Here is a 27600-nt window from a genome sequence, read left to right as displayed (position 1 = left end):
AGTACTTTATAAACTAACATTGCCCACTGTATTTGTTCTGTAATATATTGACTCTTTTGATGCAGTGGATAAAGTGCTGGGCCTGGAATCAGGAAAACCTGAGTTCATCTCTGGCCTCAGAGATGACCACGGACAAGTCACTTAACCTTTTATCTCAGTTTCCTCATGTGTAAAATAAGCTGGAGAAGGAAATGGCAAACCACTCCAGTATCTTTGCAAAGAAAAACTCAAATGATGTCACAAAGAGTGACAGGGCTGAAAAACGATTAAGCAATGTCTTTATTTACATTGCTCTACAGCATATGGCTACTCATTTCTATACTCGTTTCTTTCGGCTCTGCTTTCTTCACTCTGCATCACTTTATACAAGTATTCCTGTGTTTCTATGGATTTTTAATATTTGCCATTTCTTCCAGTGTATTAATGGTGTTCCAAAAGTCTTGGTTAAAACTTCATTAAGACTTTTGGGACACCCTATATATTCCATTACATTTAAATATCATGGTTTGTTCAGCCATTCCCCAATTACTGGGCACATATTTAGTTATCATACTTTGTTCTTCACTGTTCTTCTTTGGGATAATTGCGTACAAATGGGTGTTTTCTTGTCAATAACCTTCTGGAACAGACTCAGTAGTGGGATCTCTGATTCAAAGTATCTGAACAACTTAATTACTTTTCTTCAATAATTCCAAATTACCTTCCAACTCTAAACCTATGATTCATCTATGATAAATCTATGTTCAAGCTCTGCCTTTGGCTGTGTGATTATGGGCAAGTCACTTAACCTTTTGCTTCTCTAGGGTAAGAGGTGTCAAAATGCCTCCCCAGTAAAACCCAAACCAGATTAAAACATAAGTGGGTAGTATTTAACAAAAGAAATAAAAATGCAATAAAACATAGATAATATTACATTTTAAAACTAAGTCAATATGCAGCCCACAGGGTTCCTTACGTAAAGACCCCATTTCTATTGGATTTGACACCACTGCTCTAGGGAACCCTCTTCAGTCTTTAAGTTGTAGAGGAATTGGTAGAGGGCATTTCCTCACTCAAGAGTTTCCTGTTATGTATACGTATGGCCTATATCAAATTGCACGCCATCTTGGGGAGGGAGAGGGAGAGGGAGTGGGAGAAAAATTTAAAACTCAAAAGGGTATGGAAGTGATGGTTGATAAATCAAAATAAATAAATTTTTTTTAAAAAAGAGTTTCCTGTACTGAATATTACTGTGTGGTGAGAAATGATGAACTGATGTTAGAAAAACACGGAAAGACTTGCATGAAATCATGAAGAGTAAAATGAGCAGAAACAAGAGAATGTTGTATACAGCCACAGCAACATTGTTTGAAGAACAACTTGAACAACTAAATTATTCTGAGTATTATAAATACTCAAATCAACTACAAAGGACCTAGGAAGGAAGATAGTATCCACCTCCAGAGAAAGAACTGATAAATAGAAGTACGCATAGTATGGTTTTATACATATATGTGCATTTGTGTGTTGTGTGTGTGTGTGTGTGTGAGAAATGGTGGCTTTCTCATGTGCAGCATGGTGGAGGGGAGGGTGACAATTTGGAACTTAAAATGTAACCAAAAAAGAAATTAAATTAACTGAAAAGAAAGCCTTACCAAGAAAAAAAAATTCTCTGTACCAATAAAATCAAATCCAATCTTCTACCCCCCCAACTTTATTCTACCAAAAACTGTATGGAAGATTCTAAAGTGGGGTCCAATGTTGAAGCCATCCTTGGAGTTAACTGAAAAAAAAGTAAAATCCTTTAGTACTAAGACTGTGATAGAGTGGAAGGATTGCTAGTTTTAGATTGAGGGAAAATGGGTTTTAACCCCAGATCTGCTATTTCCTCTCTGAGCCTCAGTTCCTTCATCTGTAAAATGGGGGGGGGGTGGATTAGATAATCTCTCTGAGGTTCTCCTCTACTTTAAAGATTATATCTAAGCAACAAGTTTTCTCAAACTTGTCTCTTGTGGCAGTAGGACACTTGTAGTAAACAATTAAGGTGATAATTTGTTTCTAAAATCCATCACCCAGTCTTATTTTGGTCATTAGCAAAGCACAACTGACAACAGTTTTACTTTCTTACTTCAAGCAAATATTTTTCCACTCTGTTTTATTAAAAAAATCGACATTTCATTTGTTACAACTCAGCTTATTGTAATAATCAAAAAGGGGATTTATACAAGGTTTTTATACAGTTTTTATACAATTTACAAGTACAGTATTTATTTTACAAAAAAAAAAAAAAAAAGGGGAGGGGTGTGTGTGTAATAGTGAACAAGTGGCTAGGGGCTGACCAAATGTTGGTCATTATATTATCAACACATCCTTGCAAAGCACCATCATACTAAAGTCAATGAACAAGAAACACCAGTTGACTTTAAGATAATGACAAAGATTAATGCTCAAGAAAAAATGAAAAAACAAAACAAAACAAAAACACAAAGGATAAACATCTGAAAGCAGCACTAAATCTTTCATTTGCAAACAAGGCTAGTCCAGCTTAAGCTTCTTGGTATCCTCTTTATAAAACATATTTATGTTTCTCCTAATAACCCAAACAATTTAACCATGTTACAATGGACTTAAGAATCAACCTTCATTGTTTTATTGTTTTCAATATGCACTTCTTAATTAGAGACAAGATTTGGCTGTGTAAGATAAAGAAATACTGAAAGGCACTCAAACTCTATTCTCATAGGTAGTCACGGTAAGAGTATTTCTAGACCACACTTGTCTTCTCCCATTAGGAGACACATAACTTTCCATTGGTCCACTTCTTTACTCCACTGCCTTTGCATGTGAGAACGGGGCTTTTGCCTTAAGGCACTTAAAACAATGACTCATTTAACTTAGAGCTAAATGATCAAGCTGTCTGTTTCTCTCTGATTTTGTCTCAATCTGCCTCTGCCTTTCCTAAGGCTTTGAAAAAATTATTTACAATCAGAACAATAGGGCTTTTTAATCAGTTCATCCCTCAAGCCAAGATAACATCCTGGCTATCTGGACAGAGGTCTAATTGACCTATTTTCACTCTGAGCCTGTCAGTATAGTCACTGGTATTATATTATTATTGTCACATTGTCTTCTCCCTGTCCCCCCTCATCACAAAGAAGTTATGATTTATAATGGTTTTTAACATGAAGCTAAAAAGCAGGAGATATAAACAGCTTAAAGAAGTAACAAAAAATCATTTAGAAGCACCTGCAAGCAGAAGCCCTAGGTAGGGAATTTAAACTTTTTTGTTAATTAAAATTAATTAAAAGCCCTTTCGTTGATTCCCAAAGAACCACTAACATTGTTAGTCCATTCCAGCTACCTCAATTAGATTTTTTTTTCCTTCTCTCAAGTGGATTCTGATCATTGGATCCAGTAACCCTTAGTATTTAATTTTAGAACTTGTATCACAAAATACTATTCAAGGTTTTCTCTTCCTTGGTCATAATCATGCTGCTGCTGCTGGTAAAATTATTCTGCAGAACTCTGATGGGATGTCTAGGATACACCGAGATTGGTGGCTGTGACCATCCTTTTTGCAAGTTGTAAGAGTTTTAAAACTCCATCACCTACCCACCCAAACTCCCTCCCCTGTTTCTATTGCTAGCAAAATCAAAATAACAGCTCTATCCATAGTGAATTAGCATGTCACTCAAACATGCAATCTTCCTATTTTTGCTAATTTTATGGGTGTTATATCTGATCACTAATTTCTACTTTTAGATGGGTGATACTAATTTGCATTTCTTCTTTTGAAAACAGTTCATGGTCTTTGATCATTTGCCTAATGGGGGAAAGTTTTTGATTTTAGGTGTCAATTTCCCACAGATTTTAGATATCATGTTTTTGCGGAAATATTCAAGTGATGTTTTTCCAATCTGTATCTTCTTATTCTGGTTGATCAATTTTATTTATGCAAGAACATTTAAATTTCATATAATCAAGATGGCCTATTTTGTTTTTCATTATCTTTGTCTTCATCAGTAAGACTTTCCATTATACTCTTAATTTTTTTATGGTAGGGCTTAAAAAAATCTTTGGAGCAGGGGTTCTCAACATTGTTGTGACATGATTCCTCTGGCAATCTGGTAAATGTCTATGGGAATTCTCAGAAAAATGTTCTTAATGCAGAGAATATAAGAAATAGGATTACAAAGGATACCAATTATGATGAAATAAAGGTTTTTTCCCATTCAAATTCAGACTCCCAAATCTATCCATACATCTCGGTTAAGAACCCCAGCATTACATCATTTTTCCTGTTGGAATCCATCTGCCCTTCTTTTCAAAGGCTCTGTCAAACTTGTATAACTCGTTCTTTGATTTATTTTTATTCAGAAGGTAGAATTATATGGTAGAATGGGAGGAGTCAGCATGGAACCTACAATGTAATCAGTGTAATTATTCATTTCTTAAAAGCACCTCTTTGCAATACCAGTTGGCTTCAAGCTACCTTGTCTAATAATTTGTTGGTGAGTACCAATCAAACTACTCTGAGAACAAGATCTTTTTGGCTATATCCAGTAGAGTCCAGTGGTTCCCAATTTTTTTCTCAAGCGGCTGAGATCACATTGCCATTTTCTCTCAACAAGTCATAACAAGGTTTGGGCCTCTTTAGAAACTTAATAGTTTGGGTACCTTGTTTACTTTCCCACTATTCTCTTGCATGCTATGAAATTAGCTTTGCAACTGTGTTACAGCATTACATTATGAGGGAGCAAGGCATGGTGGATAGCCAGCTGATCTTGGACCCAGAAAGACTTGGGCTTGTTAGGTACTTAGTAGCTATTTGGCCTTAGGCGAGTGAAATCACCTCTTTGTGTCTGTTTTCCATCTGTAAAATGGGGTTGGAGGAAGAGATTCAATGATCTTCTAAGGTCCCTTCCAGTTCTAAATCTATGATTCTATGATGAGTCTGTGTTTAAGCTCTGCCTTTGGCTGTGTGGTTATTAATAAGCAAGTCACTTAACCTTTTGCTGCTCTAGGATAAGAAGTGTCAGAATGTTTCCTTAGTGAAGCCCAAACCAGATTAAAATGTAATTCACAAATATTTAACAGAATAAAACACAGATAATATTCCACTTTAAAACCAAGTCAATATGCAGCCCACAGGATTCCTTATTTAGACCCCCATTTCTGTTGGCGTTTGACACCATTGCTCTTCAGTTTTTAAGTTGTAGAGACATTTTTAGAGGGTATTTCCTCATACCAATAAAATCAGATCCAATCCTTCACCCCCAACTTTATTCTACTAGAAACTATATGGAAGATTCTAAAGTGGGGCCCAATGTTGAAGTCATCTAGTTTCCCCTGGAGTTAACTGAAAACAAAGTAAAATCCTTTAGTACTCAGACTGTGATAGAGTGGAAGGATTGCTAGTTTTAGACTGAGGGAAAATGGGTTTTAACCCCAGATCTGCTACTTCCTCTCTGAGACTTAGTTCCTTCATCTGTAAAATGAGGAGGGATTGGATTAGATGATTTCTCTGAGGTTCTCCTCTACTTTAAAGATCATATCTAAACAACAAGTTTCCTCAAATTTGTCTCTTGTGGCAGTAGGACTCTTGTAGTAAATAATTAAGGCGATAATTTGTTTCTAAAACCCATCATCCAGTCTTATTTTGGTCATTAGCAAAGCACAACTGACAATAGTTTTATTTTCTTACTTCAAGCAAATATTTTTCCACTCTGTTTTATTATAAAAATCAACATTTCATTTGTTACAACTCAGCTTATTGTAATAATCAAAAAGGGGATTTATACAAGGTGTCTGTTTTTATACAGTTTACAAGTAAAGCATTTATTTTACAAAAAAAGGGGAGGAGTGTGTGCATGTGTGCGTGCGTGCGTGTGTGTGTGTGTGTGTGTAATAGTGAACAGGTGGATAGGGGCTGACCAAATGTTGGTCATTATATTATAAATACATCCTTGCAAAGCACCATCGTACCAAAGTCGATGAACAAGAAATACCAGCTGACTTTAAGACAATGACAAAGATTAAAGCTCAAGAAAAATGAAAAAACAAGACAAAAACAAAACAAAAACACAAAGGATAAACATCTGAAAGCAGCACCAAATCCTTCATTTGCAAACAAGGTTAGTCCAGCTTAAGCTTCTTGGTATCCTCTTTATAAAATATATTTGTATTTTCCCTAATGACCCAAACAATTTTAACCGTATTACGATGGATTTAAGAATCAGCCTTCATTGTCTTATTGTTTTCAATATGCACTTCTTATTAGGATACCAGAATTAAATTTTTTATTTTTTAAATCACAACCAACCTTTGGACTAAAATGAAGCATGGACAGTTAAGCAAATGTGTACTGTCTAATTCTTTGGTGTCATCATAAAAACAATTATGCTGTGAAAATACCAAGAATATAATCTACTTAGGTCAGCAACTAACTCTGGGTCCCCAACAAAACTTTGTTTATGCTGCCTTTGACACAAAAGGAAATTATTTATTACTTAAGAGAAGATTGGCCTAAATTTGTACTTATTTGGTCATTTACTTCCATGCCAAATGAATAATAGACTAATAGATGGTGTCTGAACCATCTATTTTGTTGAGGGCATCTAGAGCAATCATTTACTTTCAAGTTACTTGGCTTAACATAGGAATCCTCAGCTTCCTTCCAGTTCTAAACCTAGTTTAATTATGATTCAAGGTTAATGTCTCTAGAACATTATTTAGCTAAATGTAGTTGCCTATTAATTCATTAAACTTTTAGTCAAACATCAATTTATAAAACTGTTTTGTGCCTATTTCAAATGAAAATGAGAAATTTTGAATCTTCTTTTATAAACACTATCACAGAAGTCATTAAAGAGATATATGTTAGTGTTATTCCTTGCAGGAGCAATGAACAAGTATATTAGTGAACATAAGGAAGACTAGTGTCACTTTGAGGTTAAGAGATTTGGAAAGAAATATAGATTTCTTCTCCAAGAATAAGAAGTTTTACAATAGTGTTTTATAACCCCTTGACTCTAAATTCCCTGAGGGTATTTTTACCTCAAATGCCTAATACAGGCACTTTTTGAATTTTCATATAATTATTGCCTGGTTTTATTAACTCTGTGCTCCATTCAAGTGTATCATCCTTGATTACTTACAAGGCCATGAGGACTAAAAAGGCCCTAGTAAGGCCATTACAGTAAGGCCAACTGAATGGCCTTTCAATTTGGGAAGGTTGTCTTAAATGTATGAAAATCTCAAATTCTTTACTAAAAACATCAGATCTGTGCTTTGACGATTGATGCTTATAACCATTTTCAACAAATCAGTGGCATCTGTGAGAACCAGGCTCTCTCAGAATGCCTCCTGCGCCATGAATACCACACAAAGCCACTTAAGTTTCATTAGCAGGCAGAATAAATACTAAAAATTGACACGGTAATGCAAACAGAAAATGCCACAAAGGTCACAGAGTAGAAAGTGCACTGGATTTTGAGCCAGAAGACCTGGCTTTTGATTTACTATGTCTCCTTTGGCAAGTCACTTAAAGCCTCTATGTTTGTTTACTCATTTGTAAAAAGCCTACTTCAAAAGGACAACCGTAGGAGAAAAGCACTTTATTAATCATAAAGTGCTATACAAATGTTAAGAATCCAGAATCCAGCATTGATAATGGGCATATTATGTTTTAGGCACTATGCTTGGCTTCAGTTACAACTTAATTTTCCAACCTTGGGATTTTGTAAAATGGTGAATGAAGTCAAACTTAAACCATCTTAAATATTTTCCTCCCAATCATCCCCAAAACAGTCTGCAGTAAGTAAGGAAGGATTCTAAATGCCATTTCCCTGTGCACAGGACTCTGCATATCCAGGGTACAGCCATGGCTTTCTATTCACACAAGGTAGGGAAAGAGACCAGACTTGAGATTTCACTGACGCAGGAAACACCCAGGTGAGGAAACTCCCTTCACCAAGGCAGGTCAGCAACTTTCTCTGCATGTTACAATTTCAGAGAGTTGTCTCCAGTACTGAGAGGTTAAGTGACCACCATGTGTCAGAGGTGAACCTTGAGCCCAGGTCTGCTCAGCTCCAAGCCCAGCTCTCCATCCACTACATCTTGGCTGCCTTTTTGCACACAAGCTGTGTTATATAAATCGTATAATCAAAGAATCAGACTTTAAAAGCACCTCAGAAGTCACTAAAACAAGAACCCTGGTCTACTGATTCCCAGTCCAGTGCTATTTCCAACACATTATGTTGCTATCATAAGAAAGGCATACTTTATGACGTGGAAAAAACAACAACAAAAAAAACCCAAAAAACTCCCCACAAAATACTTTAATACTAATCTGTTAATGCAAAATAAAATGAATTTTATTCATGTTCTACCTAGAAATCTTACTTCAAAATGTAGAGCTTGATTCAAAATGAAACAAACCTTCTCAGATTTAGCAAATAAGACTTCTCTTGTGTCCATTTCTCCTTTCCAACTAACTCTCCACTCACTGTCATTCATGGTCAAATAAATGTTAAATAACTGATGTGCAGTTCACTTAGGCTTAACTGTCCAACTAGGCTGAAAGCTAACAATACTTACTCAAATTTAACTATTCTGCCCTACCCAAAAAACACTTCCAGAAACTTTTAAGGAAGAAAGAGGATACTGAAACCAAGCTGAATCACCTTCAAATGATTTTCCAATAAAAATTGGCACACAAATTAGTATTTTGCAAGAAGAGACCATTGCCATTGAGGTACAAATACCTGAACTGAGATCTAACAAGGCAATATTCTTCTTAGTTCATATAGTGCAAATGCCCACACAGGAACCCCACATGGTAAAGCTGCATATTAACAAAAATGTAAACATGTAGAATTCTCAAATTCTGATTGACACCCAGCTATTGATCACCTTATTCTTCTCATAAGGATCACGTTCCCCTTGTATATCACACAATACACCTTCAATGTCCATCCTACCTTAAGACCATAATTGTTTTTTACATTGCTAAGAAGGGTCATCACCTGCCTGAATGAACTGTAAGACAACTGACAGACTATCATTTATGCAAATATAGTATTAAGACCTGTTCTTTGCTTTCAATAATCTGAGGATGACTTAGAAATAACTTTTTTTTTAAATTATCTAATTACCTAAGTATTTTCAATTACTTAAAAAAGTTACTTCATTCCTGCTAAAAATATTGAACAGCTTACATTGTTTTCTCTTGGGCACTGGAACTCAGGGATTTGAGCCATGCTTTCACAGTAGCAAAATTAGATAACTTCTTAAAACTTCACAATGCTACTTTTAAGTCTATTCATTTTTAGTAGAAAGGAACTGGAAACACGTAAGGTGGCAGTGCTGAGATCAGACCATATCTTGTCCCTGATGACTAAGAATGGAGCAGCCTCAATAACTTGGCAGATTGAATATAAAGGATTTTTCTTTTTTCCTTCCACTTCAGTTTCGGCAGCTAAAGATTCAACAAATAGTTCACCTTCCCATTCAGTCCAAACAGATTTCTTGTTTAAATGACTAAACACGAACCATTTCAATCAAAACAGGTTTGGAAAGAGAACATATTTTAAAATGAACATGAAGTGAATTAAGAATAATTTGGTTAAGGATAATCTGGAAAAAAACAACAACCCTAATATTCACAGTGGAAAACACTAAAGTATTGAACTCATGCCACACAAGAAGAGGTATGTAAAAGTCATGCTGAGAAAACTGGCTTACTGAACATGAAAGAACAGAGTTACTATATAGCTGGGAAAACCCTTCCAATGAGTTCATTATTTTAATAGATTGTCTTCAATAGGTTTAAATGCTTTGTACTCAGAAAATATATATATTTATATAAAATGATTTATATTGTGATATACACTGAAAGTACTGCAAGGATATAGGATTAATTTACAATAGACTAAATTTATAATTCATAAACACTGTCTATATCATATGTCATAAAAAATATTGACATATCTGTGAGCACTGAAGGAAAGATATCTTGGGAAGGGAAATGGATAATAAAATGTTAAACTTGTGAACATTATGCAGAAGAAAGAGTCAAGTAGGAGAACTGAGACTACTGGGAAATGGAAATGATTACAAAACAAATTCCAATTAGAAAACTCCTCTATTATTAGTTGGAAAATAATTTTTAAAAAAATAAATCATGGTATCTTGGCTAAAGCATCCATAGGACTGACTGTCAGGGAAAGGAGGTAGGACAGATGGCCTAGGGAGAATATTAGTTTCAAACAGAGATGGAGGTTCCAGGGTAGAGATGGGTGTGTCTGTGTGTGTGAGATAAATGAACACACACACAACTCTGTGACATGATACTGGACAACTGACATACTCTTCCCAAAAGAAACCATCATAAAATGGACTATTTTAAAAGTGTATATATATATTTTCATTGTTAAAATCACTGTATTTCCTATAGAAAACAAAGCCCCTTGTTAGTAACTTTTCTTTCTCCTACCCCATATTTAAACTTTGGCTGCTGACCCTCCACAGTTAACATGAAGGATAATTAGCAACTTCAAAGTACCTATGGTTTGCTACTCTGAGATGGTCATGGACCTTTTTTCTTTTTTTGGTATCAACAAAGCCCACATCTTACTAGACAGTGATTCACCTTTGCCTTTCTGTTTCCTATGTATATTCACAGTCACTTCCCTGGGTTTAAGGCATATTTTGTGTGTTCAGTTTGTAAAAATAAAAATTTTTAGTACAAATTTATTTTATACAAATCTTTTTATGGCACAAGCAGCAACTTTGCTGTTAAGAAAATATATAAATATCCTTTTCTTCTGTACAAATATCTCCAGTATTCCCCACCCCATTTAAAACTCTTATCTGTACATGGTCTGCCTCACCTTTCTCTGACAGCTCCCTCCCCCCCTCCAGATCTCAACCAATTTGTATTTACACTTTACACTGGAGGCAGTCAGAGGAGGGGGGGGCCCTCCTCAGGAGGAGTCTGTACAGGGGGATGGTGGAGGCGGGTAGAGGTGATGAGAGTAACTCCTCTCTGTGTAAGGGGAAGGGGGGCAACTTTCGTAGTTCTCTTCGGCTGACAGGTACTGGCTCCGTGGAGTGGGAGGTGGGGGCACAGGCTCAGAGTCATAGTTTAAGTCACTGGTGTAGCCCTTGGCTGCGGCTGCGGTGGTCATTCTCCGGCTGGGAGCGTAGTCGCTGTCACAGACATCTGTGCTGCATGGGGTGGTGGGTGGTGCAAAGTGGCGGTAACTGCACGGTCTGTAGCTGGGAGGAAGAAAGAATAGAGGATGGTCTCCACTGCACAGGAGTGATGGGTCTTCACCACAAACAGTATTAGAATTACTTCACTGTGGAAGGAAAAACTCAAACAGGAAAATGTTTGAAAGAATATCATTCCAACCATGCACATCAGCCCAAGCCTCTTAAGACAATTTTTCACTGGGGAGGAAAAAAGATGGCAGACACCATGAAGGAGAAAAAAAAGGAAAACGATGTGCATGTGGGTATGTTTACACATTAAAAAAGTGTACAAATCACCCCACTAATCAGCAAGGCAGTAACGTGGACTGCTTATAAATGAAAAAAGACCTTGGAAACACGTTGGCCAACGGAGGTCCTGGCTGTGAGGCAGTGAAGTTGTGCCATGAATAGTCCTACACTTGGAGTAAGACCCAAGTTCAAATCCTACCTCAGACACTTGCCAGTTATGTGATCCAAGGCAAGCTGCTTAACCTCTCCCTGCCTCACAGTGTCTTCATCTGTAAAATGGAGACAATAACAAGGAGTACTTTCCACAGAGTTTTCATTAAGATAAAACAAGATAATATTTGTAAAGCACTTTGCCAGCCTTAGAGTGCTATATAAATGCTAGCTGTTGCTATTGTTGTTGTTGTTGTTGTTGTTATTATATGAATGATAATAGATTGTTGGGCTTTTTTAAACACAGAAACTTCTTTGAGTATGTACAAGAAAAATCTGATTATCCATATTGGAGCAGTTAAAAGAATTATTCACTATCATGCTGGGCTTTTGCTTTATCTTTTTTTTGTGTGTGTGTGACGCAAATGGGGTTAAGTGACTTGCCTAGGGTCACATAGCTAGTAAGTGTCAAGGGTCTTGTCTGAGACTGGATTTGAACTCAGGTCCTCCTGACTCCTGGGCCAGTCCTCTATCCACTGTGCCACCTAGCTGCCCTGCTTTATCTTGTCACCCAACTCTTAAAAATTATTCATTTTATACTTTATGGAATATGAAAACTAGAACAGAACTTAGAAATCATTTAGCCCATTTTATAGATGAAGGTACTGAGGGGGTCAGAGAAGATCAATGATTTGTCCAAGGTCACACAGCTAGTTAGTGGTAGGGCCAGAATTAGAAACCACATCTTCTGACTCCTATACTCAGTGATATGGCTAAGTGAAGACCAAGATACTGGGAGGAAAGTGAGGCTGCTAGTGAAAATGGAGATTAAGCCGGTTCAACAGCTACTTCTTTATTTGTCCTGATCTCATTTTCCTGAACAAACCACATCTATCTTTTTCTCATAACAGTTCCAATCAAGGTATTCTATATAATCTACAGTTTCTGTGGGATGAAGGCCGATAAAGGTGAAAGTGTATGTATGGTGTGTATGTGGGGAATGAAGGGTGGGGATGAAGAGAGCAATAGGGGTTATGAAGGTGAAACAAGGGGAGGCACAAGCACAAAATAAAATAACTGATGTCATCATTCTTGAGTTATTTTGGTCAGCTCTACCCTTCACACGCAAACGTTCAAGGATCTTAACCATTCCATTTCCTTTAGGGTTTGCCTCAGAAGAAATTGCAGCTAAAAGAAGGAAAACCCATAAGTCCCACAACCTGTTGGGCCGGTTCTCAAAGGTCCTGACTAGCAGTGTTGCTGTTCCATCACAGCTCTCCCTGGTGCTAGCATTCTAGAGGGAAAATCACAGTATATTAAAAGAATATGAATCTGTTGTGTTAGCGCCACAGAAGCTACACCTGCTCCTGGCCCTGTGACCTTTACCTACTTCTTGTTACTTCTACTCCCAAAGTAGGAGGCATTTTCCTCTACATAAACACCTTGACTTATGCTAAGAACTAATGATGGAGGAAGAAGCTAGGTGTGAGGGTAGAAAAGAACTATATTACCTGTAAGATCTATGAGTAGAAGGACTGTTTGAAGAATAGCCAAATTCCATGGTGTAATGTGAACGCTCTGTGGCTGGGGATGGTGGAGGGTTCAAAATCTAAAAGGGAACATGATATAAATAATTACACAGAATCACTCTAACACAGAAAAGGATAACTGGGTTCTCCCCCTAATTTCTGTCCCCTAAGCATATATTCCACTCTATAAAAAGTACCCTTTAAAAAAAATCATGAAGGATAACAAAATGTGAATTCTATAGTCAACATATAAATTTCATTTAATATGAAAGAACTTTAACACACATAATGAGACAAAAACACAATTTTTAAGAGGTTTGTCCAAATGATTCTAAATTATAACTATTCAGGGCAGAGTTGCTGACATTAGAATAGATACTCAAAAAGGAAAATTTCTGATAATACTTCCCCTTATTTGACCAGTTTCATGGAATGAATGGCTTCAAGTCTCCTTAGTGGTCAACCCAGGACCCTTAACTGAAAATAATTTTATTCTATAACCCTTAGGTACTCTGCCTAGTTCTTAGAGACTTGTTCATTTTATAGTTAAATTTAAAAGTCAGACTTATTGGACAGGAAGATGAACTTCTTCTTTATAGTCAGTCTCATCTACTTAATTTTAAAACCAATAATTTTCATTCTAGGAATTGATAAAACCACAAAGATCCTGCTATCACGCATCATCAAAACTGATTAAGATATTGTTAGAAAAATGAACAAGATATCTAAATTTGAATGGAAATGTAAAAAAAATTGAAAGTAAAATTCTTAATTTTATGCAGTTTTCCAGTGTAAGCTTATCTCTTTCCCCCTGCCCCCACTTCAAGATATATTATTTTAAAGTTATAGCTCATTTTTCAAGAGAAAGAATGCTACTACAGAAGCAAAGGAGGAAAACAGGAAGTACTAAAGAGAACATTTACCCCAGGGAAGTAGGTGCCCTTCGTACTTGAAGAACTACTAGATGATGCTCCAGTGACATGAGCCCTGTCATAAGGTGGTCCACTGCTTCCACCCATGATACTGAGGGAACTAATCATTGATTTGCCACGGGACATTCCTAGAACAAAAAAGGGAAAGCAATGCATTAATTAGTTTTCAACCTTTGAAAATCAATAATATTACTCAATCTTATAAACCTAATAATGAAAACACAAAAAATAATAATCTAAACTCTTTCTTCCCTACATTTACTCTGACGTATCTGAATGGAAAGAGTAGACATGATTCTAGAGTGAATTAATTATATGCTGTTTTAATTTGACAGCTGTCATTAAATCTAAGGATTTGAAATAGCTCTATGGGGGCAAAAAGAGAGGGAAGGAGAGAGGGAGAAACACCTAAGTTCTCCCCCATAAATAGCCCTGAAAATCTCTTGGGGGTAGAGAGGAACTTCAGCAATATTTTTATTGAAGAGCAAACAATTTTTAGATATAAAAGACAGGGTTGAAAGAAAATGCTTATGCTGGCTGGTAGAAATAGAATTTTCAGAGTCACATTTACAATAGAGGCTAAAGATAAAAGTCTATATATATTTCTGGCAATACCCCAATTCTTTAGATGATTTGATAAATAATGATGATGATCACTATTATTACAATTAATGAAACTTCTGAAAATCTACTTACAGGAATGCTCCCAGAAAGCCTCTGGGGTGGTATTTCTCTTTTTATCCTTAAAGGAAATTGAGTTACTCGGGAAAGGGAAATTCTAATTCCATATTTAAACATTTCTCTCTATCTCCTTGGTCAGCCTCTGGTATTTCTGGTTGTTCTCGAAGAAAGGAATCCTCATCCCAGTGCTGTCATATCCAGTTAGGGTTCTTTCTCATATCTCCTGATTATTCCAGGTGCAGAAAGACTTCTTAATTGGCTTATTTTCTTGCCCTCTATTTTTTCTCTAGCTTTAGGACCCCTGGGATTCCCTCCAATAGTAAGCCTGTAGTAATTTGTCACTTTTCCCCCTTCTCCAACTGCATGGACATGCTGATCTCATTTTAAGCAAAGGGAACCACCTACAGGTGGCAAATAAAATAGCAAATAAAAATTGAGAATTTTTTTATTACATATTTTGTAGTAATTTTCACAAAGCATACCTTGCGTGAAGAACAGGAAAAGGAAAGGCAACATTTATTTTTTTTAATTCATTGTCCACTACTAAGAAACAACATTATAATGGAATTTGATTTTTACCACAATAGCCCTCCAATCTAACTCACCTGGAAGAGAACCTGACAGAGAACTAGGATGAGGCACATAACCAAGGGGCACAGACGCTGGTCCATGAACTACATAGTCGTTTGTCATTGTCTCCCCATCTCCCTTCATTCGTGGACAGAACACCCTCTGACAGATAAAGTACATGGCTCCAAACACAAAAATAGTGAGGATCACTCCGATCACTGAGCCAACTGTATTGGTGGCCTGTGGGGTTGGCTCCTCAGTTGGATCTGAAATGGAGAAGAAGAGAATTCTCTAAAAAAAAAAAGCAGGATACTATCTAGTCAAGTCAACAAACATTTACTAAATGCCTACTATAGGCCAGACACTGTACTAAATGCTGGGGAAACAAGGAAAGACCACAAAACAAAAACGAGCCTGGGCCCCATTCCTAAGGACCTCATGGTCTATTGCCTTTCTATTAGTCTATTAGGGGTAGGAGTATGCAAACAATTATGTACAAACAACCTATTCCAGGATAAAACGGAGATAATCTTAAAGGAATGGCATTAAGATTAAACAACTCTGGGAAAGGATTCTTGAAGAAGGTAGGATTTTAGCTAGGATCTGAAGGAGATGTAGATTGAGACAAAGAGAATTCCAGACATGGGGGACAACCTTGAAAATTCATGGAATTGGGAGATACAGTATATGTGAGAGGAACAGCAAGAAAGTCAGTGTAACTAGATTGAAAAATACATGGAGGGCAGGACAGTGGAAAAACACTGGGAAAGGTTAAGAAGGAACTGGGATGTGAAGGACTTTAAAAGCCAAAGAGAGGATACTATATTTGATTCTGGAAGTAATATGGATTTATTGGAGTTTACTGAACAGGAGAGGTGGTATGGTCAGATCTTTACTCTAGGAAGATCAATGTGACAGTTGAATAGGGTATGGACTGGAGCGGGGAGAGAGTTGATGCAGAGAGAACAACCAGAAGGCTACTGAAGTAGCCTAAGCATTAGTTGATGAGGTCCTGGATCAGGCAGGTGTCAGAGGAGAGAAGGATATGTGTGTGTGTGTGCGCGCACGCGCGCACACGAAAGAGGTAGAATAGAATAGGGAGTGAGAGAGAGGTCAAAGATGACCTAGGTTATGATCTTGAGTGACTGGGAGGATGGTATAATAGTTAGGAAATAAACAGGAAGCAAACAGGAAGGACAATAAAAGTAGGAAGAGGAGAAGATTTAGAGGGAAAGATTATGAATTCAGTTTTAAACATGTTGAGTATAGAACATCCACTTCAAGATATCCAATGAGTAGCTGGAGATTCAAGACCAGAGGTCAGCAGAGGCCTCCAGTTAGGTAGGTCTGGGTATGTAGACCTTAGAATTATTAGTATAGAAATGATAAGTGAATCCACAGAGAGTTGATGTGATCATCAAGTGAAACAGTACAAAAAGAGAAGAGAAGAGGGCCTGGGATTAAGCCATGGGGGACACTGAAGAACCAGCAAAGGAAACTGAGAAGGAATGGTAAGGCAGGTATTAAGGGAAAGGGGGTTTATCTTGTCGAAGAGAAGGACCATCTCTTCATGTTAGACAGGAGTGAGTGAAGAAAGGCCTCTGAGGGATGTGAGATAAGGAGAAAGGTATAAGAGGGAGCTCTTGGGAAAGAGTCTCAATTTTTTCAGTGAAATATGAGGCAAGTTTCTCAGCTGAGAAAATGGGGGTAGGGAAGGCATGGAAGGTTTGAGGAGGGATGAAAAAACTTGAAAAAGCTATTACAATGAGTTGGATAGTGGAAAGGATTGCCTTACCCTAATGAGGTCCTAATCAAAATGATGTCAGCACAGCTTTGCGATTTTTCTCTTGCTCCTTCAGCGACACATGAGTAGGAGCAAACTGTGTACGATGGAAATAAACCAAAACAGAAGCTTGGCAGGGCAAGAAGAGAAGATAAGTCTGAGGGACAGTGTAGAGTTGAATTGGTTCACTAAAGGGTCAAGAAAATGACAGAGGGACTGAGAGAAACTGGAGAAAACAGATATACTAATGCACTGTTAGTGGAGCTGTGAATTGATTAAGTGATTCTAGCAATGAACTTAGAACTATGCCCCCCAAATTAATAAATTGTACCTACCCTTTGATCCAGCAATACTACTATGATGCTTATACCCCAAAGAGATCAAAGAAAGAGGAAAAGAAACCACAGGTATAAAAAATATTTATAACAGCTCTTTTTATGATGGCTAATAACTGGAAATTGAGGCTTATTTAATTGAACAAATTTTGGTATATGAATGTAATAGAATACTACTATGTGCCACAAGAAATGACGAAAAGGACTGTTTTAGAGAAACCTGGGAAGACCTATATGAACTGATGCAAAACAAAATGAGTAGAACTAGAAGCAAAATTCTAATAGCAACAACATTATAAAGATAAATGACTGAAAGACTTAAGAACTTTAATTAATGCAATGACAAAACCACGATTCAGGAGATCAATCATGATACATCCTACCCACTTCCTGACAAAGAGGTGATGGATTCATGGTGCAGAATAAGAAATGTATTTTTGGACATGGCCAACGTAGCGATCATATTTGTTTAAAAGGTTTTGGTTTTTTTCCCCAATGGGGAGGGTGGTTTTTTGGTTTGAGTGAGGAAAAAAAAAATAAATGCTTGTTAATTGAAAAAAATGTAATATAAAAAAGAATGAACTATAGCGTTCTAATAAAAGGCTGAATTACAAAACTCAACAGAAATGATCCTACCCAGCAGTTTTTTTCTCCTTTTCTAAGCATATGCAATAAATGCACATATATATGCACATAAGCATACAGATTCAAAGCAAATACGTTTTCTTAATGTAACAACCACTCAAGTTTAATCAGCCATAAGTAAAGCAGGAATGACATAAAATACTGGGACGCAAAACTGCTCAGCATATTGAAAAACGTAAAATACAGAGTATTTATGGATTTGAAAACCCATAACATACACAATAATCACTGGAAGGATTTTATCTTACCATTAATATATTATTGGGATGGAATATCATGGCAAGAAGAGGAATAACAAAAAGTATTATATTTTTAAAAAACATTACATGATTCCCCTTCTCCTTTTCCCTCCCCTTTTAATGGTGATTTCAAGGATTATAACCCCACTTACAACAATCTAGCTCATCTGACTTGTCACTGCAGTCCACATTATTATCACATTTCTTGTGCTTTCCAATGCACTGTCCATTGGTACAACGGAACTGATCAATTAAACAAAGCACTAGACAAAATGCAAAAAAATTGTCACAATTATTTAAAACACAATCTGACAAAAATTCTGAAACAAGTATTCAGGAAGTGCAAAGAAAAAGCAACTATATTGCTAGAAGTGACCTGAGAAAAACTCCATAGTATTTTCATAGGTGGAGTAAGAATATACAGGAATAAAAAGAATGAAAATAAATCCATCAGTAACTTCCCATTTTGTTCTTACTCAACTTCTATTTTCAATGCTGTTTATGCTAAAGAGAGCTAGTTCTTTTGGTTCTGTTAAAGAGAGGGTATGAGAAAAGTAAGTGGAATGTTTGCTCTTCTCAAGGAATTGAGTCCCATAAATCTAGACTATCTTGGCCTAAGATTAAGTTCCTTTTCAAATGCAGACTCTAAATAAACATCCCTCTTTTGCAACCTAGTCTCATTTTAAATTTTTTAATGACAATTATACTGTACAATTAGTACCTCTTATGCTTGAGAAATGAAAGAAACTTTCACAGTACTATGTTCAGAAATAATTTAGTACAAGGCACTTGAAGAAGCCTATTATTTATAGCCGAACCAAAATAATTAATTCAAAAGAAAAGGATTCCAATTTTTTAACACATGCTTTTGACATGTACTGAAAAGTACTTTACCTTCACAGTTCTTCTCATCTGACTTGTCCTGGCAATTTGCATCTCCATTGCATCGAAGGACACCATCAATGCACTGCCCACTAGCACACTGAAACTGGGACTCTGAGCAGAGAGGACAATTTAGCTCATCACTGTGGTCTTCACATTCAGTGAATCCATCACATCTCCAAGCCACAGGGATGCAGTCAATCTCTCCCGTGAAACATGTAAACTGCTGAGGGGAGCATGTTGGAGGCTCTTCAAATGAACAAAATGAAGGAGAAAAAAAATAAGACCTTACTATGAGGTACTAGGTACGACATACATAGCAGCAAATGACTACGATAATATAGTATTTGATAAATCGAAAGATTCAAGCTTTTGGGGGAAGAACTCATTACTTGAAAAAAATTGCTGGGAAAACTGGAAAAGAGTTTGGCAGACACTAGGTATAGACAGAGTAATATCTCACTTTATCAAATAAGGCCAAAACAAATTAGGGGCACATGGAAAATTTACCTACTATATCTAATGATTAAGGGAGGGATTTATGTCCAAACAAGGGAGGGGGGGAGAGACTCAGAGACAGACAGAGAGAGAGAGAGAATAAATATATCATGAGTCATGGGAAGTAAAATGGATAATCATGATTACATGAAATTTAAACAGTTTTGCACAAATAAATTCAATGTTACCAAGATCAGAAAGAAAGCAGGAAACTGGGGAAAATGTTTTTTACTGCAAGTTTCTCTGTTAAAATCTCCAATATTTAGAGAACTGAGCTAAATTTATAAAAATAACAGCCACTCCTTGACTGATAGTCAAAAAATATGAACAGGCAGTTTTCAGAAGAAAACAAAGCAATGAATACCTATAAAAATGCTGTAAATCACTAGTAATTGGAGAAATGCAAATTAAAACTCTCTGAGGTACCAGTTCACACCTATCAGATTAGCTAATATGACAGAAAAGGAAAATAACAAATGCTGGAGGGGATGTGGAATCTTAGGGACACTAATGCACTGTTAGTGGAATTGTGAACTACTTCAATGATTCTGTAGGGCAATTCAGAACCATGCTCAAAGGGCTACATACCCTTTGACTCAGCAATACCACTACTAGTTCTTTACCCCAAAGAGATCAAAGAAAAAGGAAACGGACCTCTAAGTACAAAAATATTTATAGCAGTTCTTTTTGTGATGGTAAATAACTGGAAATGGAGGGGATGCCCATGAATTAGGGAATGGCTGAACAAGCTGTGGTATAGGATTGTGATGGAATACCAATGTGCAATGATAAACAAGATGATTTCAGCAAAGCTAGGAAGACTTAAATGAACTGATGCAAAGTGACATGAGTAGAACCAGAACACTGTACATAGTAACAGCAACATTGTGCGATGATCAACTGTGATAGACTTAGCTCTTCTCAGCAATACAACAATCTAAGACAATTCCAAAAGATTCATGATGGAAAATGCTATACAGAGAAAGAACCATAGAGTCTGAACGCAGATCGAAGCATACTACTTTTATTTATTTTGTTTTTTGTTTTTCTTTCTCATGCTTTTTCCTCTTTTGTTCTGATTCTTCTTTCACAATATGACTAATGTGGAAATATGTATAACATGATTGTACATGTACAACCTGTATCAGATTGCTTCCTATCTTTGGGAAGAAGGAGGGAAGGGAAAGAGAGAGAAAAATTTGGAGCTCAAAATCTTACAAAAATGAATGCTGAAAACTATCTTTACGTGTAATTACAAAAAAAATACTACTAAGTGAGAAAAAGATTTCTGCAGAGTTAAAAAAGAACATTAAAAGTAACATTAAAAATAACTAATAAATTTATAAAATGAAATAAAACTTTCACTTTAAGTAAAAAAAAAATTTGAGTAAAAGCAGCAATAAGCATGGCACGTTGATAGGATAGTGAGGACACCAGACAGACTAGAGCAGTGGGTAAATGTTACAGAATAATCTGAAATAAGAATTTGATAAACAGGATGGATTAGATTGTGGAGGGCCTTGAATCACTTTTTAAAAAAGCTTTTAACATGACAAAACAGGAAAATTATAAATGGTGCAGAAGATGTGGGAAAACTGAACACTAATGCATTGTTGGTGGAGTTGTGAACTGATCCAACCATTCTGGAGAACCATAGAGTGGTTGCCCAAAGGGTTATAAAAATGTGCATATCCTTTGACCCAGCAATAGCACTTGAGGTCTGTATCCCAAAGAGATCATACAAATGGGAAAAGGACCCACATGCACAAAAATATTTATAACAGCTCTTTTTGTGGTGGCAAAGAATTGGAAATTGAGGGGATGCCCATCAGTTGGCGAATGGATGAACAAGTTGTGGCATATGAAGGTAATGGAATACTATTGTGCTATAAGAAATGATGAGCAGGCAGACTTCAGAAAAACCTGGAAAGACTTGAATGAACTGATGCTGAGTGAAGTGAACAGAACCAGGAAACATTGTACACAGTAACAGTCACAATGTGCAAGGACTAACTTTGATAGACTCATCTCTTCTTAGCAGTGCAAGGATCCAAGACAACTCCAAAGGACTCATGATGGAAAATGCTGTCCACATCCAGAAAAAGAACTATGGAGTCTAAATGCAGATTGAAGCATATTATTTGCTCTCTCTCTTTTTATTCTTTTTGTTTGTTTGTTTCTTCTTTTCATGGTTTCTGCCATTGGTCCTAATTCTTCTTTACAACATGACTAATGTAAAAATAGGTTCTACATAGAACCTATGTCAAATTGCATGCCATCTTGGGGTAGGGAGAGGGGAGAGATGGGAAGAAAATTTAGAACTCAAAATCTTACGGAAGTAAATGCTGAAAATTAAAAATAAATAAATAAATACAATTTTTAAAAGCCTTTATTCAAAACTCACTTTGTGCCAGGCACTGATAAATGCTAAGTATAACAAAGATAAAAAAAAAAAGTTCCTGATTTCATGTAACTTACATTCTAACAGAGAAACCATCACGTGTGTGTGTTCGTGTACCATCTTTTACACAAAGTCTTTTCTGATCCTAATTTTAAATGTCTTTTGTCTCTACCTACCTTACATTTCATTACTTGTACTGATTTTGTATTTATTATGTATAAGCTTATATATGTGCTTTGTCTCCCCTAGTCGAATATAAGCTCATTGAGAATAGGGACTGTTTCATTTTCTTTTTTTTTTTCTTTTCCTTTTTTTTTTTTTAAAGGCAATTGGGGTTAAGTGACTTGCCCAGGGTCACACAGCTAGTAAGTGTCAAGTGTTTGGTCTAAGGCCAGATATGAACTCATGTCCTCCTGACTTCAGGTCTGGTGCTTTATCAACTGCGCCACCTAACTGCTCCTGTTTCATCTTCTGTTATCTGTTGCTCCATCACTTAGCATAGTGCCTCACACATAGTCAATGTTAAAGAAATGCTTGTTGATTGACTAACAGAAATATATGTACAATATATGCAAAATGAACAGAAGGGAGCTCTGCATGGAAGCACACTAACAGCTGGGGGGATCAACTAGAAGGCTGCATTTGAGCAGTCTTAAAAGAAACTAGGAATTTCAGGAGGCAGAGGTCAGAAGGAAAGGTATTCCAGGCACAGGGGAGGGCCAAATAAAGAAGTGAAAACAGATGGAGTGTTGTGTATGTGGAACAGAGAGTAGGACAGTAAGTCTGGATTGTAGAGTATGTGGAAGGAAGTAATGTGTAAGGAGACTAGAAGGGCAGGAAGGTCCAGGTTGTGAAGGAACTTTAAATGCCAAATATCGGAGCTTCTATTTGACCCCTGAGGTGAGAGGGAGCCCTGAGAGTTTACTGAGTAGGGGGATGATATGGTCAAACCAGAACCCGAGGAAAATCACTTAGGCATCTATATGGAGGATGGATCACAGGGGGCAGAGGCTTGAGGCAGGGAGACTGATGAGAAGATAGTGGTGACAGAAGATGAAGGTCTGAACTAATGTTGTGATAATGTGAGTAGCGAAGAAGAGACTATAAAAAAGATGCAGAGACAGAAATCGTGACTTCACAACTAACTGGATGGTGCGGTGAGTGGAAGCAAGGAGTTGAGGATGACACTGAATTTGTAAACTTAGGTGATTGTAACAATGGTGGCACCCTCCACAGTAACGGAGAAGTTCAGAAAGGGGAAAGAGGGAGAGGGTGAGTGAGCCACTGAAGATTTTAGACATAAGAATGACATGAAAAAAGCACTTAAGGAATATTTGTCTGTTTGGAGAAGGAAAGACTAAAGCAGAGAGGCCAGCAGGGAGGTTGTTTTAATAAGGCATATATAATGTAATGAGTTCCTGCATGCAGGAGGGTAGTATGAATAGGAAGGACAGGATGAATTTGACAGATTTATTTGGCTAACATTTATTAAGTGCCTAATATGTGGAATGTAGTGCTACATTAGACAATGGAGTGGATTTTTTTTTTTAATCCTGATCTGTGATTTCATCAATGTAGAGAACTCCCAGTATGAAAACTCCCACTAATGCAGGTCAGCATCTCTGACTTATTGTCTTATAATCTATTATTTACTTATAATCTCTTATTTATTGTCTTAAGAGAGTTGCCTAAGATAGGTTAATTGAGTTAATAATTATCAGAGGTAGGACCTGACGCTAAGTCTTCTTGGCTCCATGGCCAGGTGTCTAACTACCATACTTCTCCGGGGAAGATACAAAAATTCCAGAATAGATTCCCAAGATAAGAGGTTAAAAAAAAAGTCAATATAGATTAGAATACAATAAGAATCAAAGTGCTATAAGTTTAGACGAGGAAAAAAATCATTTCTACCTGGAGGTACCATGGAAAACTTCACAGAACTAGCAGATGAGCTGGGCTTTGAAGGATAGCTAAAGTAGTAATGGGAGCAGGGAATAAACGGTAGAGAAAGATTTTGGAATGTAATCAAAAGAATTTATTGTATGACTAGATCAAGGGGTTGAATCAAAGATGACCCTAAGGTTTTTAGCATGTGTGATTAAGAATTATATGGCTACTGAAGGCGAAGTCAAGAGGAAGCTGTTTTAGGTAGGAAAAGAAGATAAGTTTACTATTGGGCTTGAGGTGATAGCAGGATATCTAAACTGAAAGGCAGCTGGAAATAAAAGACTGGAAATATGTAGATCTTATTATCACTGGTGATGTCATATGAATGAATAAATTCTCTGAGAGACTATAATGAAAAATTCGAAGCGCTTAAGAGAATTTTACTCACTATTAGAGAGCCAAAACACTCATCATCTTACAATAAAGGAAACATACATTTGTGATAAATTACACCAACATTATGGTAGAGAAATCTTTACATTCTAAATGTTTTTAAAAAATGTACACATTCTTGAGTATATGACCAGAGCATTTGGGTTTTCATTGCTTCTTCAACAATTTTTATTCTTTGTCAAAGAACATAAACTATTTTTATTTTCCACAACCCATTCTTGCAGCTCAGACACTGACAGGGCTTATATTCTTTTCTTAACCCCCATTAACAGCAGCTATAAATGAAACAATTCTCTACACATGTATGGTTTTGATTTAGTGTTGAGTCACATGTGGAGGCCATTCTTAGGGCAGAAACTCCTACTACCAAGGCAGATTGGTGAGGATTGGCCTGGGCTGTGATAGGGTTGTGACTTGCCATAGCAGCTGTAGTAGGCAACTTGACTTAGGACTTGAATTCAAGTATTTTTCTGATTCTAGTGCTGGCTCCATATGTGTAGCACACATGCCATAAAAAGGAAAGGAAAAAGGAAAAAACAAATATAAAGGAAAAGCATAGGAGCCTAGAGGCCATCTAGTCTAAATCATTTAATATAAAGAAACTGAGGCCCAAGAAGGGTAAGTGACTTGCTCAGTGTTACAGAAGAAGTGAGCATCTTTGGAATCTAAAGCTAATGGTCCCCCGTACCTCCTCCTCTCATGCCATTTGGTATGCTGCTTCTATTCAATCACTTGGTTTGATTACTTACCACTAAATTTATTATTAGAACATATATCTATATGCAATAGGATGTATCTAACTAGAATATTTAGGCTTATTAATAGTAATAACACACCTTAGAATGCTGTTAAGTTGTGCACTCCAAAAAGCACTTATCTTGATCAAAACCCTGATCTTGATTTATACTCTTCCTAAAGCAGAGCTGTACATAACAGGGACATAATAATGATGTCTAAGGTGTCAAAGGGCACAATTCTGGCTCTAGAGTTAACAATACAAAGATAGTTTCATAGGCAGTATAAATGAATCTCACTTTATGCGACATATGTTCCTAGAGAATTGTATGTAAAGCAAATTTTATAAATCAGGCAACATTATGCATACAACTGACATAATCACTTAATGAAAAGATTATTGGACCTGGGTTCAAATCCCCACTCTGCTACTTAATACTACCTGTGCAACCTCCAAGTTACTTAAAGTTCTCTGAGTCCGTTCCTTCATTTATAAAATGGGAATAATAATACTTTCAACAATGTTTTACAGGGCTTGTCATGAGGAATATGTTTTGTAAATCTGGAACTATGACCTAAGTGTGAGTTACCATCATTATCTGGTAAATCAAGAATTTGATATTTTCTTAAAGGGAAACACATTTGCTCCTTTCTGTTCTAGAAAGAACAATTTAGCAAAAATTTTTATTTTTATTTTAGCAAAAATTTAACGAACTCACTACCATCTATTCATATTACTTTGATAGTTAAGGAAGAACTATAAAACATTTTAATGCCTTAATCTTTGTCTTTGAGATGGAAAAAATAAAACAAAACACAAAGGAAAAGGCAAAAAAAGCCAAAACCAAAACCAAAACAAAAAAAAACCAAAAAAAAAAAAAAAAAAAAAAAACCCGTGGGCAAACTCTCTATGTAGAGAAATACAGCCAGAGAATTTCACAAGCCTAAGTTTGCCAGGAGAATCATCAAGCTTTCTACAAGTCTGTTTCTTCAAACAGCCTGAAGTTTATGGAAAGAAATGACAGGCTCCTTCCTTTTTGTTTTACATTGAAGTAGATTCTGAAAACTTCAGCTTCCTTAAGAATTCTTATCACATGCACAGGAAATGGATAAATGTCTGATCATCTTACATTTTGTTGTTCAAAAATCTTCACTGGTTTCTTTTAGCCTCCTAGTAAGTAAAGTTCAATTTTTTTTTTTGGCCTGGCATTCAAGACCCTCCACAACCTGATGTGACCATATCTTTTCAGCCTTGTCTCCCATAGAACACTCATTTGTTTGTGCTTCTCCCTATTCCCGGAATTTCCTCATTCCCTTTTTTTGTCTACTGAAATCCTAATCTGGCCTCCGACACTTACTAGCTGTGTGACCTTGGGCAATTCACTTAACTGCTATCTGCCTCAGTTTACTCAACTGTAAAACAGAAATAATAACAGCAACTACTCCTAGGGTTATTATGAGGAACAAATGAGATAATATTTGAAAAATGCTTAGCACAGTGCCTGGCACACTATACATGCTTAATAAATTCTTGCTCCCTTCCCATTCCCCCTCCTTCATGAAATCTCTAATTTCCTCAATCTACAGCATCCTTTTCTCCTCCTAAATCCACATGGCCTCCTTTTTTTGTATATTTCTCATGCATGCATGTATTACAGTTATCTATACGTATAGTTCTCTCTCCTAGACTATAAGCTCCACACGGACAATTAACATATCTTAGCTAAATTTTGTACTTCTCCCAGTACCTACCAAAGTTCTGTGCACATAGCAGGTATATAATAAATGTTTGCTGAAACTGAATTTTAATTTGATATATACATTTGGAAACATCATTAGAAGGAATAATAGCAATTTACAATTATATAACACTTTATGGGATTATAAAGTATTTTCTATACATTGTATCCTTTATTTCTTATAACAACTTGTGAGTTAGGTGTTATAAAAATTATAAACATTATAAAGATGAGAAATAAATACAGAGATTTCAGACGATAAGTAATATGATTGGGGTTACCAAATGAGTAAGATGCGTAAGCTGGGACTCAAACTTAAGACTTCACAGCTCAAATAATGATAATTAATGTCTACATCACTTTATGATTTATAGAGTGTTTATACTTAAGTTTATTAAGTATCCACTATAGCATTTAGGATACAAGGAAAAATGAAACGGTTCCTGCCCTCTACTTATGGAGGCGAGGCAGGCAGAGAGAATATACAACATGTAGACAGATAAATATATACAAGATAATTTAAAAAAACAAGAATAAAAACAAAGTATGTACTATAATTTGGGGGAAGGGGAGAAGGAAAGGTTTTTCAAGGGAAGAGGTAGGGCATCTAAGTTGAGCCTAAAACAAAGCTAGGGATACTGGAAGTGAGGTAAGGAA

The 27600-nt window shown here is 36.4% G+C and overlaps 1 protein-coding gene across 3 annotated transcripts in view; it reads right to left on the bottom strand.

Moving 5' to 3' along the window:
• Positions 1–5693: 5693 nt before the first annotated feature.
• LRP6 (LDL receptor related protein 6) overlaps positions 5694–27600 on the bottom strand; it is a 133633-nt gene continuing 111726 nt past the window's right edge. For 2 of the 3 annotated variants that reach the window (XM_027856380.1, XM_027856382.1), the window contains 6 exons: positions 19243–19479; positions 18501–18611; positions 15382–15612; positions 14087–14223; positions 13146–13243; positions 5694–11259 (listed from right to left, as the gene is read on the bottom strand). In XM_027856380.1, the coding sequence (XP_027712181.1) occupies positions 10965–11259; positions 13146–13243; positions 14087–14223; positions 15382–15612; positions 18501–18611; positions 19243–19479 (1109 nt within the window). In that variant the 3' untranslated portion in view covers positions 5694–10964. The remainder of the gene's footprint in view (positions 11260–13145; positions 13244–14086; positions 14224–15381; positions 15613–18500; positions 18612–19242; positions 19480–27600) is intronic. The other variant, XM_027856381.1, reaches the window with a different exon arrangement.

This window comes from Vombatus ursinus, unplaced genomic scaffold (assembly GCF_900497805.2).
Source record: "Vombatus ursinus unplaced genomic scaffold, bare-nosed wombat genome assembly UNPS02011431.1, whole genome shotgun sequence".
Taxonomy (NCBI): domain Eukaryota; kingdom Metazoa; phylum Chordata; class Mammalia; order Diprotodontia; family Vombatidae; genus Vombatus; species Vombatus ursinus.
The sequence above is the reverse complement of the archived record's forward strand: the minus strand, read 5'-3'. Positions and strand labels throughout refer to the sequence as shown.